The 15,569-nt window shown below is 34.9% G+C and overlaps 1 protein-coding gene across 24 annotated transcripts in view; it reads right to left on the bottom strand.

Moving 5' to 3' along the window:
* LRRFIP2 (LRR binding FLII interacting protein 2) overlaps nt 1–15,569 on the bottom strand; it is an 88,533-nt gene that overhangs the window by 59,866 nt on the left and 13,098 nt on the right. For all 24 annotated transcript variants that reach the window (XM_079115886.1, XM_079115875.1, XM_079115889.1 and 21 more), the window contains exon 4: nt 1,185–1,271. In XM_079115886.1, the coding sequence (XP_078972012.1) occupies nt 1,185–1,271 (87 nt within the window). The remainder of the gene's footprint in view (nt 1–1,184; nt 1,272–15,569) is intronic.

Raw genomic sequence — 15,569 nt, 5'->3', positions numbered from 1 at the left:
TTAAATGTCCAATAATAGAAAGATGAATGGTTCTCTGAAGTTTAGAAGATCATAAACAGAACTTATATTTAATAACTGTCTCCTGTATATTATTTAGTAAAATCCTCTGAATATAAAAGAGAATGCACTGGGCTTGTGGCTCAGACGTAGAGTGCTTGCCTTGCATGCATGAGGCACTGGGTTTGATCCTCAGCACCATATAAATAAATAAAATAAAGTTATTGAAAAAAAAAAAGAATGCATTGTAACATTTCCTTTTCAGTCAAAGTTTGTATTCAATATGTGAAACTATATATGAGATTAAAAAATTAGCAACATCAACTATTTTTGTTTTTGAACTGTGATACTACATAGAATACATGAATTTCTTTTTAACTCACTAGCAGAAAATCCACCATTAACATTAAAAAGTGTTTAATATTTCCCCACAGGTGTTTTCCCCTTTGTACTAATACCACATCAAAAATATTTTATGGGGATTTTTAGGGCCAAGTCAACGTCAGAAGGAAAGCATAAAGAGTATTTCACTTCAGTCAGTTCAATTTCCATAAGCCTTTTTCTGCTTTTCTTTCTGATGACAAAAGCATATTGAAAATTGGTAAACTACAAAAAAAAAAGGTATGTAAAATCAATCATAACTCTAACAGTCAAACCGAAGTACTGACAGTAATCAATATTCTTTCTAGGAGGTTTTGATCTTATAGATAGGTATTAGTTTTTGTAACACAAAATTGGGTCCTATCAGTTTTATAGTTTCACTTGGGTTCTTTTTCTTTTTTCATTTGATTACATGAATATTTTTAATGATTGTTAAAAATGCTTCAAAATTATAAGATTGAATGATTTGCTACTGTTTCATTATATAGATATCACAATTCAAATACTAGGACATTTAGGGGTATACCAAATAATTTTCTCATCTCTACACCTACTTTAGCTAATATAAGTAGAGCACTTATACTGTAAGAACTTCTTACAATGTATACACAAAGAGCAAAATCATTTATTATTACTTAAAACAAATATTGCATTTAATTAATTAACACAGACTGGCTTATTAAAACACATATAGCAGGTTAAACTACTTTTTAAAAGAAATCAGATTCATAACAGAATTAAACTAGCCAAGTATTGATTTGGGGGAGGAATGAGCATGAAATTGGGGTTTTATATCCCCAAATTACCTCTTTTTGTTGTCGTTCCAGTTCTCTCATGCGTATATCTCTTGCTTCTGCCCGGGCAGCACGTTTTGCTGCCAGCCTTGCCTCTGCCTGAAAAGTAATGTAAAACTCAGCTTTACAAAACAAAAACAAAAAAAAACTTGTACACCACATTTGAGGACATGAAGCAAATGGGACTTTACTTTCTAAAGGAGGGTAAGGAGATAAGGTATCACCTATCAGTAAATCTGACTGACTTCTTCAGTCAACTTCTATACATCTGTTTCTCTTTCTAGTTCCAAAGTCTCTCCTCAAAGCTAGGTTATTACCTTTAATGGCCTACTGTGCTTACACATTTAACGCATCTCAAACAGTTCATTATATTCATTATATATCTCTCCAAAATGATCTTTTTCCAGCATTTCTTTCCCCATCAATTCAATCACACAAAACTAGAAATTTCAGAACCAACTATTTCATTTTGGATATTGTCACTATTTGGTCTCCGAATGATACCAATTTTCTGTCACTGAATAGCTCTCAAACCCTACTTTTTTCAGGATCTCTATATACATTCTTCTCTTTTTCCAGCCTTGCCTTTTCTTAAATTGAGATATAATTTGTATATTATCAAATTCACCATTTAAACAGGACCTACCAGCACCTTTCTGTAATCCCAGCTGTTCAAGAGGCTAGGCAGGAGGATAACAAATTCAAGAGCAAGACTCTATCTCAGACAAAAATAAAGAGGTGTGGGGAACTGGAGATGTAGCTCAGTGGTAGAGCACTTGCCTAGCATGTGTAAGACCCTGGGTTCAGTCCCCAGTACCACAAAAAAATAAATAAAATTCACTATTTAAAAGTATACATTCAGTGGTTTTTAATATATTCAGAAGGATGTACAATCATCACTACTATCTTAACTCAAGGATATTGTTTGTCATCACTTCAAAAAGAAACCCTGTATTCATTAGTAGTCACTTCCCATCACAGCTTACCTTCAGCTCCTTGCAACCACCAAACTATTATCCAATTAGTCTACTTTCTGAATTTGCTCCATTCTGAACATTTCATATAAATGGAATTACACAACAGAAACACATCTATCTTGCCTGGACTTACTCCAACTGCTTCCAAATCCATCTTCCTACCTCCCGAATCTGCCCTATAATGCATCTAACATACTTATGATCATGTCACTCAGCTGTGTAAAATCCCCCACTTGCTCCCCAGTATTAATGGTTAAAGCAAAAACTCCAAAGAACACTGCGAAGAGAAGAGAAAAAAGGAGAAAAGAGGCAAATACAGAAATAAGGCTACTCATAGTAAGATCCCCACCTTTTTTCCCAGAATTTGCTCCATATAGACCAGGTACTCTCTCTCTGCCTGGACTCTACTGTGTCCTGTTAAGCATTTCAGACTATCTGCTTGGCAGAAAGTACTCTCCCTTCTCTCTGATTTAGTTAAAATATTACCTCCTATGAAGATTTCCCCATTCCCTCTTTCATAGAGCAATATTATATACCCATGCCTCTACTGTGGCTTTATTACATCACATTAAAATTGTAAGCTTCCATCATCCTACAACTTCCACACTTCAATGTCTGTTAAATAAACAAATTTCAGGCCATAGGTCAGAGTCACAGTTAGGAAATGAGATAAGGAAATATCTGGATGCATCCCATGAAACCTTAAAATCTTCTCTCTGGTTTCTATCTTACAGGTTTCTTCTGTCCTTGGCCACATCCTGCCTCTGATTCAAATCATCCCCTCTGATACCTACTGTAGTTGCTTCTTCCCATTTTATTATATTTGTGCCCAGGTCTCAAAATAAGACTCAGACAATGTTTAAAAGGATCTACTATGTATAAGCAATTATGTGAGGGGATTAAAATACAAAGTAGGATATGACATTTCTGCCCTAAAGCAGCTCACAATCAAAGTTAAGGAAGAAAACACAAGGCTTAGGGGGAACAAAGCATGCAGGAGGGAGAAATTAGTTTTACCTAGCAAGGTCATAGAAGGCTTCTAAGGAGAGAAGACAGTTAACTTCTATTTAACTCTGCAATTTTGTCCATTATTCACTCTGCTTAACTGGCCTTTTAATAGCAAAACCCATGCAAAATACCATCTACAGACCCTTATGTGATAACCACTAACCTATACATAGCAATTAGCATTCTCACATAAACTTTACATTGGTTTCTATCTTTTAAACACCCTTGTTTTGCTTCAAGTTATTATTCTTTATCACTCTGGACTATGAGTAGACAACATTCTTCCTAGAGTTTGTATTTTGTAAAAAAAGACTTAGAAGCTAAGTTATACATCAACTGATAACAAAAAATATTTTTCAACTACACAGTAACAAAACTTGCAAATCCTTTCTAACGTATAGCCATGGCAATAAGCAGGAATTTTCATGTCCATGTGCATCAGCATTGTACCTATAGCCTCTTTTAGAAATTCAATTCAAAAATGCCTATTCCATCCTTCTAGGACCTATCAACAATTCTTCACAATGACACTAAAATGAGACTTCCTAACAAAACCTTAATTACAGGTCATTGGAATCTATTCTTTAGTACTTCTTCTACAACAAAAGGAAACAGAAAAAACTTAGGCTCCAAAGACAAACCCTCTTTCCTTGCTTCCTTAGTCAACTTTATCTAAAACTCAGGTATTACCTCCCTTGGAGATGGTACTGAAGAAAGGCCACTAAGCTTCATGCTTTAAAAGAGGTAAACAGAATTTATAAAACTCCTTTATCTGCTTCTCTCTACACATTGTTACCACATAACAAGTAGACAAGGAATCAAGGCTGATTCCTACCTACTAGACAAAACATTGTACTCTATAACTGACACATTTTTAATAGAAAATTTCAAGTACATAAAGTATACTTCTAGGAAGTATACTAGCATTTTTACCTCAGAATACAATGGCATGAAAGAACTGCTTTGGATTCATTTTACCATGTACTTCACACACAAAAAACAAATGGAACACAACTTTAAGTTAAAAGCTAAGTTAAAAAACTAAACACAGAAGGGCCATTTGGTTCAATAATTCTACTTAAGGATATATATACATAAAAGAATTACAAGCAGAGACTCAAAGATATTTGCACAAGGTTCACAGCAGCATTATTCGCCACAACCAAAAGGTAGAAATAATCTAAATGTTCATCAGTGGAAAAATAGACAAAATTGTGTTTTATGTATACAATGGAACGTTATTTGGCCTTTTAAAGGGAAGTTCTGATACATTCTAATATGGATGAATCTTGAAAACATGATAAAAGAATTAAGCCAGACACAAAAGGCCAAATATAGTATAAATCTGCTTTAATGAGGTACCAGAAGTAATCAAATTCATAGAGATGAAAAGGGATGGTGGTTGCCAAGGGCTGAGGAGAAAGGGGAATGGGGAGTTATTAGTTACTGGGTACAGAGGTTCAGTTCTGAAAGATGCTTTGGAAAACAATTTCGTACTTCCCCAGAAAGTTAGAGTTGTCATTCGACTCCCATATCCACCTCTAGACATGTACTTATGAGAAATGAGAATATATATATATATATATATATATATATATATACACACACAAAATGTTCACAGCAGCCTTATTCACAAAAGTCAAAAAGTAGAAATAACCCTAATTTCTATCAACTGATTGGATAAACAAAATGTGAGATATCCATCCATACAATGGATGAAACATTGATGCAGGCTACAACATGAATGTTGCTAAGTGAAAGAAGTCAGACTAAAAGGCCACATGTTGCATGATTCTATTTATTTGAAATGTCCAGAACAGGCAAATACATTTAGACAGAAAGTATATTACTGGTTGCCAGTAATTACTGGGGAAAGGAGGAGAAAGGGAATAACTGCTAACTAAGGAGGAGTTCTTTTTGGGCTCATGAAACATTCTACAATTAGATAAGGTGATGACTGTATATCTTTATGAATATACTAAAAAGCATGGAATATTCTAAAATGGTGACTTTGTTAGTATCTGAATTATATCTCAAATTAAACTTTCCTTAATAGATGAGACTGAGTATATCCAATAAATACTAAAATCTATAAAAACTAAGCTATATAAATACTGAAATAAATAAAACTCCAATAAAAAACTTAAGTATACTCCAATATAAAAATTAAGTATATAAATAGGAGAAAGGATCTATCCTTTAAATTAAGTATATAAATAGGAGACCTCAGGATCTATCAAGTTTGGAAAATGCTGGGTTAAGTTTGTTATTATTTCTTTGTTTTTTTAATCAGAATCCTTAATAATATACATTATGAATCCCAAATAAGATGGTAGACTATATAGCATTTCTGAGACTAGACCACATTATTGAATAAATCCTAAATAATTCTTTAAGCATCATGCTCCACGAACACAGTCTGAGACAGTGATTAAGTTTATAGCAATATATTAGGATCAAATTCAAACTGTACTAAAATCTGTTCAGGGTACATTTGTCTTTGTTCTTTATAAAATCAACCAATATTAACAGAATAATCTCATAATCAAAACCTCAAACCTTCCAGATAATAAGGAAGATGGGACCTAACTTAATATAACTACCATTTTCAAGCAACTATTGGCAAGGCTAGATGCTTATTTTCTTTTTTCTTTAAATACACAAAATAATCTTTGTTGTTGTTGTTTTTTTGGGTTTTTTTTTTTTTTTTTTTTTTTTTTATTGTTGTTCTAGGGAATGAACTCAATTCCTGGTGTATGACAGACAAATGCTTTACCACTGTTACATCCCCAACCAAAATAATCCCTTGAGGTACAGCAAGGAAAAGTAACTTATCCAGTTTTACCTGGACAGCAAATATTGGAGCTGAGATCCACATTCTAAGAATTTTACTCCAGATCACACTCTTAATCATGCTGCCACACCTGTATCTGTATACTTCCAAGTTTGAGAACATACCCTTAGACAAATCGTAACAGTTTGCTTTGGGTGAGTTATCCTAGAATTTTCAACTTAGTATAGATCCTCTCTTTTCCATAAAACTATACTACTCTATTATTTCTTTGACCACACCTTTACTCCAAATGTAGATACTGTCCTTTTGCTGTACAGTCTTTCCTTTCATGTTTTCACTCTGCAGCTTCAACAATCAGCCAATGAGAATGACTTAAATCTTATATCACAAACTCTGACTTCTCTACCAAAATCAAACCTTATATTTCTAACCTCTAATGGATCTTGTCAGCAACACAAACTTAGATTGAATGGAAACAACTTCATCTTTCCCCTGTGAAAAGGCTTTGCCTCTACTTTGCATATTCCAGAAATGGAACTTTTGTCACCCCTATCAAACCTGGGGTCTCAGGATCTCCTACCTCCTCATCTAGTCTTCCTTTATAATATCCCTTGAATCCATCCTTTAATTTACATTCTAATAGTGTCCCCCATCTTCCCACTTTGATCAGGAGGACTTAAAGTTTCCCAATTCTTGTTTCTTTTTGGGGACCAGGGATTGAACCCAGGGGTACTTACTGAACCACATCCCACCCCTCTTTTTTTTCATTTTTTATTTTGAGACAGGGTCTTTCTTGCTAAGTTGCTCAGGGCCTTAATAAATTGCTGAGGCTGGCTTTGAACTTTTGCAATTCTCCTGCCTCAGCCTCCCAAGTGCTGGGATTACAGGCATGTACTACCACATCCCACTCAAGTTTTCTCGTTTCAGTTTTTCCATGTGAGCTCTCCTCCCTTCCGTGCTATTTCACACTACATGCTATTGAATTAATCTACCTGAAACACCCAGAAAAAGCAAGGTAAAATATCTCAATGCAAAATATCATAAGCCATAATTTATAGTGCACAATATCCAAAAACATTCTTAAGCTTTCTGAATTCTGAATTTAGATTTTGTAGCTGCTTCAGTTAAACAAACACAGGGGAACAAGTTAAAATAAACATGCCCATGACTCCTAGTGGCATTCCAAATCAAAGGCTCATCTGAGGATAATTAATTCTATTATAAGGTTTCCCTATCTCATCCAGTAGATCTACATGTAAGGAGAAACATATCCAATCTGCTGAGTATTGCTCACTATTTTCTTTGGATATAATCTATAAATTGGATTTCATTTGGGGCTACCATTCAGGAGGAAAAAAATATATATGCTTATCTTTTAAAAACTACTTATAAACATACTCAATACTATAAGCTGAATATTGTCCATCAAGTAAATACACTTAATGTATCACATCTCATGAACCACAAATATATAAGCATATTTTTTTCAAGAATACATACTCTTAAGTACATAATGAACCACACAGGCTTTTAGAAACAAAATAAACACTGTCACAACAAAAATGTGTAGCCTATTTTCAAGTAAATAGGAAGAATATTTCCAAGAAATATTATTGGTGGGAAAAATTCTAAAAAAAACCTCATCAGTCCAGTACTTTTCTCTTTGTATTCATTGTTCTAGCCCTAATGCTTTTAGGATTTCCTCTCCTGTGCCAATGCTTTCTCATGACAAAAGGAATCTTGAGGCATAAAGGAGGCATTCTATCCACACCTTCCCAAGCTTCCAACAGACCTCCCAATCTTGATAAACTTCCTTTGGACTTTCTCTGTCATTCCACTAGACAAGCTGTCCTGCCCCCTGTCATTTCAGGTCAACGATGCCCAACGCCCACACACTCTCAAACACATCTTCTCTATGATGAGCTCCATGATGTGAGCTTCATCTTTCTCCTTAGTCTTTACTTTCTCCTTCTATTGGTTCCTTCTCCTCAAAGGTAGGTTCAAAGTCTATGCTATCTTTAAAAAGCAGAACACTACAAAAAAATCCCAGCATAGTTCAATTCTACCTTGTGTTCTATTTACAGCCAAGTTTTCTCACACCTCCCTCCTCACTTCTCACCCTCTTCAAATGACAGCATGGCATCTGCCCAAATCACTTAACTGAAACTGTTCAAGGAAAGTTCACAAATGACCTCTAACTACCAAACCCAGTGGAATTTTTAAAACTCTTATCTCATTTGTCCTTTCTGGACTTCCAATGCCATTAATCACTCATTGCTCCTTAAAATTCTAATCTCCTGAAATTCTGCACTGGTTTTCCCCTTTACTCTCTGATCACTCTTCCCCAGAAAACTTCATGGGCACATTCTTCTCTGTTAGATCCTTAAGTTTGCAATATAACCAAAGCTTCCAGGCTTGATCTGCTCTTTTCATTTCAGGTTCTCTTCTGGGGGATAGTCATAGTCTGCAAATCTTTGTACCCAAGACAGACCTTTCTTGCACAATTCTGATCTAATTGGCTATCAAAAACTAGAGTTGTCCCTCTACCTACTAGAACCTTGGACTCAACAGATTCCCTAAGATTTTAATTTAAAATCTTTCCTTCAAACTTCCATTTCCTTTTTATATTGCCCATTAGCCAAAATATGAGATAATAATCATTATGCGGCTTCTTCTCTTTTTATTCTCCCTCCATATTCACTTAGTCTCACCTACCTCACCGCATTAAGTTCCCATCTCTTGATTATTTTTCTTCTATCCCAACTTTCCATTCCCACTGTCTCTGCCTTAATTCACACTCTCATCACCTCTTACCAAGATCAGTACAGCAGCTTTCTGTTTTCTTGCCTCTCAGCAAGGTGGATAAGGTAATTATACTGTAATTCAAATCTGGTAAGGTATGTACCCTTTAAGTGGTCCCCACAGCATTCAAAATCAAATGTGAACTCCTCTGCACAACTTTTAATTGGTCCCTGCTTCCTCCCCAGCATCACCTTCTCCCATTCCCCAACTTCTCTCTAGCAGCATGAGAAGCTACTATTCTGGCAGTCAGCCACAGTATTCACACTCATTCAAACAGAGCACTTATAAAACAATATACAAAAATCCATAAAACAATACTGTTTATGCACATAAATGTTAGAACTTTAAAAACAAGGACAGGATAGATACTATCTGATTTTATTACATTGGTTCCCCATGATGGGGAGAAACGGGGAATAAGCCTAGAAAACAAAACAAAGGTCTTAAACTTAGTTTGTAATTTCTTCTTTCCCCTTTTTCCCCTCCTATTTTCTTTTTTTTAAAGAAAATATCTGAAATAATTGTGACAAAATAACATTTGTTCATGTTGGGTGCTGAACTCAGGAATATTTATATTATCAAAATCTTTCTGTGTTGAAAAAGCATAGTACATTGAACCACTCATTCAAATGCCTTTAGAAAAAGAGAATCCTCCAGCTTAAAAATTTCTGTATCACTGCAATCATGTAACAGTTTTAAAAGGCAAATTTAAAATTCATAATTTAACAGAAATGTACTGAACTGAGCCAACAGAGTCTGGAATTGTCAGTCTGCACTTCTATCTATAACATAAAACATATGGAATTGGCTAGAGTAAAGGAGGTAAGGTATAATCTGGGCTTTTACAGATTGTTTTAACTTCAAGAAATGTTAACTATAGAATTTTAGAAAGTGAAACATTCAAAGAAAATGACTAACTCAGGTAACTAAGACTCAGATTTTGCTGTGTTTAATTTGTTTATTCTTCCATGACACTCATGCCAAAAGAACACTGAAAGACAAATTAAGAGACATAATATTTATTGTGTTGCCATGGTCACCAAATTAACAAAAAGTATTACTCCATTTCCTAGCGACTTTCTTTCAGTACAAAATCTTAGATACAATTTTTCTTAATTAGATCTTGCAATGTATTTTACCACTTTTTTAAAGCTTTTGGTAATTCACAAATATTTAAATTTTTCTGAACATGAACATCAACATGTATTAGATAAAAACCTAAGAATTTTAACTCATCTATTTTGGTCTCAAACAAATATATCTTCCTTCTATTCAGAGGCCTTTTGACACTGAAAATATTCTTTTGGAATGATAGAGGAAATCTGAGGTTAACAACTTTATTACTGAGGTATGAATACAAGCTAAAAGAGCAGGAAAAGTGAAACTTTCTATGTGCAATGACATATCTAACCAAAATGAATACTGGTTCTAGTAAAAATACTTCTGAAGTGGAAAAAACACCACTTTCACATTTAGGTTAATGGTATTGTACTATCTGATATTTTTTCCCTCCAAATCCCTGTAAGTCACAGAATATGGCAAAGATGTTGACACTGAAATTTTCAGTCTGAGACAAAATTAAATTTTAGAGTACAAAAATTCTCCTTTCATTCTGAATAGAGAAACAAATTAAGGGACAGTGAATACTAAGACTAAAACTGGCCATCACAGAAAAGCTGAGCAAGGCCACACTGAATATGGGGGTAAGAGAAAGGAAAAGGGAGTGCTGCCCCAACTTACTGTCCTTAACTTTAGTTCAGGTGGGTAAATGGGAAAAACATGGAGGAAGGTCTGCACTCAACAGAAATTGGCTGAATTCATATACTACTACTACTTGAAGGAATTCTAAATGACTAAAACCACAACAACTTATATTTTCTCTTTTCAAAAAATTTGCCTAAGGGCTGGAAATATGGCTCAGGGAGACAGCACTTGCCCAGCATGTTCATGACCCTGGGTTCAATCCCTAGTACCTGCTCAAATAAATAAAAGATCTGCCTAATAAAAATAGAAAAGTGGGGAATTTTGGGGTTTTTAACTGGGTAGAAATGGAAAAACATTAACTTTTCATAATTGATAAAATAACTCCTATTCCATAATTGTTCATGAATTTTTGTGTACTGAGAACAAGTTTAAATTTTAAATAAGAGTAATTCTGCCTCCTATGGACTTATTTTTTCAGAAAAATCTAGTTTGCCCAGAAAAATCTGGACCAAGCACATAAGATAAAACTTAAAAAGTGTCAGAGGGCTGGGATTGTGGCTCAGGAATAGAGCACCTGCCTAGCATGCAGAAGGCACTGGGTTGAATCCCTAGCACATGACAAAAAGAAGAGAAAGAAAAAAAAAAAGTGTCAGAACTAAGAAAGACTCTAGACTTGACTCTGAAAACCCTGGAAGCATTTTGAGGCTTAGACCAAAGAGTGATCATCTTCAACTCTATACTTTCTCCCTAGATGATATCATTAACATTTATGGGTTCAATTACTTTTATATACTCACAAGTCTCAAATATTAATCTACAGCCCAAATCTCTTCATTGAGCTCTTGACCTATATTCTCAAACCACCTCTTTACAATCTCCATTTAAGTGTCTCATAGGCACCTTTAACACAATACATGCCAACATACATTCATGGTCTTCCCTCCCCACTCTAATGTTCCCTACCATCTATCCAGATGCAAAAGCAAAATGTCCCTTCTCTGCCATTCAACCATAGTTATTCATTGAGCACTAACTACTTAACTTCTCCTTCCAACCAACTTTCACCATCTCCACTATCACCATTCTAAGCTAGGCCATCATCTCTATAAATCTCAGGGTTCATCTCCTTGCATCCACTAATGCCTCTCTGATAACTTCCAACCTTCAGTAGTCATTCTTCTGAAGTTCAAATATGATCATGTCATAACCCTACAAAAAGTTTCCAATGCTTTCCCATTTCTTTTAGTACTAAGACAAAAATTCTAAAGACAGGCTGTAAGAACCTATGTAGGGTTCTCAATCTCGTCCCTATTGACCTTTGGGCCAGATATTACCTTGCTATAGGGAGCTGAACTGTACATTAGGATATTTAGCAGCATTCTCAGTCTCTATCCACAAATGCCAGTAACACAGCTTCCCTATTCTAATCTCTTGTATTGAGACAGGCAAAAACTTTTCCAAACACTGCCAAATGTCCCCCAGAGAGCAGTGACTGAGAACCACTAGCCTAACTCTATGACTACTCTATCCTCCTTGCTTCCAGGTTGACACTATGAAAGGGACCATAGTTAAGAGTGCAGAAGCCAAGTGCAAATTTCAGTTCTAGCCCTTCCTAAGGCAAGTTTACTTCACTTCTCCATATCATGATTCATCACTGAAAAAATAATAACAGTAGACTACCTCATAGGGTTGTTGTGAGTATTGAATTCATTTAAAGTTCTTAGCCCAGTGCAAATACATCGTAAGAACATATAGATGCTAGCTGCTATTGTTGTTAGTCCTTGCATTCCTCATACTTGTTCAGCCTGAAGTTTGTTAGGCTCTTCCTTCTGACTGAAAAGCTCTTTCCCACATCTGACAACTTTCTTCCCCACTGTAATTCCTCTCATCCTTCAAACTCAGATGAAGTCCAAAATGGTGGAGTACACTTATTGTCCCCGTAACTCAGAAGGCTGAGGTAGAAGGATGGCAAATCTGAGTCCATTCTCGTAGAAAGACCCTGTCTTAAAATAAAGAGGATTGGGAATCTAGCTCAGTGATGGACTGCTTGCCTAGCAGACAGACTCAAGGCCCTGGATTCAATCCCTGGTACCCTCCCCACCTGCAAAAAAAATACAAAAAACAGGTAAAAGGGCACTTTCTTCAAGGAAACCTTCCCAAAGCCCTTAAAAATGTCAAGTTCCCCTGCCCCACACTCTCTAATAAAACAATTTATTGTTCTCTCAAAGCACTTAAAATAATTATAAATATATTACTAGGCACAGTGACACATGCCTGCAATTCACAGGAGGCTGAGGCAGGAGGATCACAAGTTCAAAGCCAGCCTCAGCAACTTAGCAAGGCCCTAAGCAACTTAGCAAGACCCTGTCTCAAAATAAAAAATTATAAAATGGCTGGGGATGTGGCTCAATGGTTAAGTGCCCCTGGGTTCAATCTCTGGAACAAAAAAAAAGTGCATACACACACATACAACCATAATTTATACATATACACATTCTTATACATATACATAAGTATATATAAAGTTGTATTTCCTCAGTTCTAAGAATGCCAGTGATTATAACCTATACAGATAATTACATTTTTAAGACAAAAAGAAATTACCATACTAAATATATCTGAAAATTAAGGAATTAGTCCATTATGTATTTATTTGTTTAGTATCCATTTCCCCTCTAGAATCTAAACTCCACAAAAGCAATGACCTTGTTAGTCTTGTCCACTCCATATCCTTCAAATGTAACATAGCACCTATACAGATAAGGTGCTCAATATTTACTGAGTGAATGACATCAAAAATTTGTATTTTTAAAAATGGAACTATATAAAGACAGCATTAATGCTAATAATTATTACTGATTATGATAATTCTTTACATTTTTAAAAGCTTTTATCCTTGCCAAAAGTTTACCAGAGTATAAAAATGAATAAATTACTCAAAGTAGTGAAATTACTATGAGAAGACTATTAGCTCTGTCAAGCTACAGTCATCATTCTATAAAGTAGTAATACTGGAAAGAATTTTAAAGTAAGCAAAATTCTTCCCTTTGTATCTTTTTCCTGATGCTGTTAATCTGGAATCAAAAACCACAAGCTTCAGGTTCTCCTAGTTGCCTGGACTGTTAACTGTTAACCTCCTTAGGCAACAAAATGAAATCCAATCAAGGATGCATCAACAAATGGACATATATAAACAAGAGGTAGTGTACACACACAATGAAATATTATTCAGTCTAAAAAGTAATAGTTAATTTAAAAGAAAAAAAAAGAAATGAAGTTGATACATGCTACAACAAGCATGAATCCTGAAGATATTATGCTAAGAGAAATAAGACACACATAAAGAGAAATACTGCATAATTTACTCACATGAAACATCTAGAATAGACAAACTAATAGAGACAAAGTAGATTAAAGGTTACCAGGAGCTAAGAAGGGAATACTGAGGAGTTATTGCTTAATAGTTAAGAGTTTCTGTCTGCAGTAATGAAAAAGTTTTAGAAATCAATAATGGTGATAGGGTGATAGTTGCATAATTGTGTGAATGTGAATATCATTAATGCCACTGAGTTGTACACTAAAAAGAAAAAGGAAAAAGGAAACCTGAACATTCCAGCAGCCACAAAAGTTATACAGCCACAGAGCTACCATTTTTCCTTATTATTACAAATACTTTTGTGTACCAGACGTACATATAAGTTCTGGTCAATGTAAAATTCTCTGGACATTTTATCAACTAGACTCCAATTTCTATAGATTATGATCAGTTTTTATGTCTGATATTCATTCTTTAGATTTAAAAGAACTGTATATATGAACATCAATTTTTTTTTTTAGTCATGAATCTTGAAAAAAAATCTCAGAATTTTAGAGCTAAAAGGAACCTCAGATCATCTGGTTGAAAAATAAGCAACATTCTGATGACTTCCATTTGGAGAAGTGTTCATAAAACATGTTTTCTTCATAATTACAGCTCAAAACAAGAAAAGCAGAAAACTGTTTTCAGGACTCAGGTGTAGCTCAATGGCACAGGCCTAGAATACATGAAGCTCTGGTTCAATCCCCAGCACTGAGGAGGAAGAGGAGAAAAGATTGTTTGCAAATACTTCAAGAGGCTTCAATTTCTTCTCATAGGAACAGTTCTCATCAAACTGAATTTGGTCAGGGAGCATAACTCACTTTCATTCTGCCCTCATCCTTCTTCTCTCGAGAGAGAGGTTAGCTGCCTAAAGGTCCCCAATGCGATACACTAGATACATGCTTTCAGATGATTTTCACTGAAAGCCAATAAGTCTTTCAGATTGGTCTTCTGATAACTCTAATGAACTTGCTGATGACTTCTGACACCTCCTGCTCTGAACTTCTCCAAAAACTGTAAAAGACTGAGCTACCCCAGCAAAATAGCAATGTTTCCATCACAGACATGGAAGGCTCCTAAATCCACCCACTTCTCTACTTCCATGGAACAGACTTCAAACATTTCAACATCTTTTTAAAATGCACTCAGGTTTTGCAAGATGAAAACAGTTCTGGAGATAGATGGTGGTGATGGTTGCAAAAGAGCGTAAGTGTACTTCATGCCACAGAACTGTATGTACACTTAGTGGTTAAGATGGTAAATTTTATGTGTATTTTACTACATATTGTAGCATAAAACTTATCCAGTTTATGGAGTATATTCATGCTCTTTTTTTCTTTCCCTTTTCATTCTCTCTGGTTGTCTGCTTTTTGGCCAACTGAGAAGCACAGAAACCTGAACTACTTAAGATGAAAAAGGCTATTTTGCTTTATTTATGGCATTCCCTGTTCACTTCAAAAAAACAACCTGAAGTGAGGAAAGATAAACCAAACTCTTAAGATTTAACCAAAGAAGAAAAAAAAAAATAAGCTGTCATTTTTATTGTTGTAGGGGTTGTGTTCATTTTTGTTTGTTTCTAATGTAAGATGATATTTTTTGGTGAAAGGAATGATCCTATTAGAGAAAATAAGGATTAGGGACTATTGGTGAACAGAGTGGACAGCATATGAATGGCTATGAAAGTGTTAAAGAAAAGAAAAAGAATTAATTAAAGGAGTCATTCAAGAATTACAGGAATAAAGAGGAAACAATTG

Source organism: Sciurus vulgaris (genome assembly GCF_902686455.1).
Source record: "Sciurus vulgaris genome assembly, chromosome: 16".
Lineage (NCBI taxonomy): Eukaryota > Metazoa > Chordata > Mammalia > Rodentia > Sciuridae > Sciurus > Sciurus vulgaris.
Note: the sequence above shows the minus strand (reverse complement) of the source record. Positions and strands in the feature narration are given on the sequence as shown.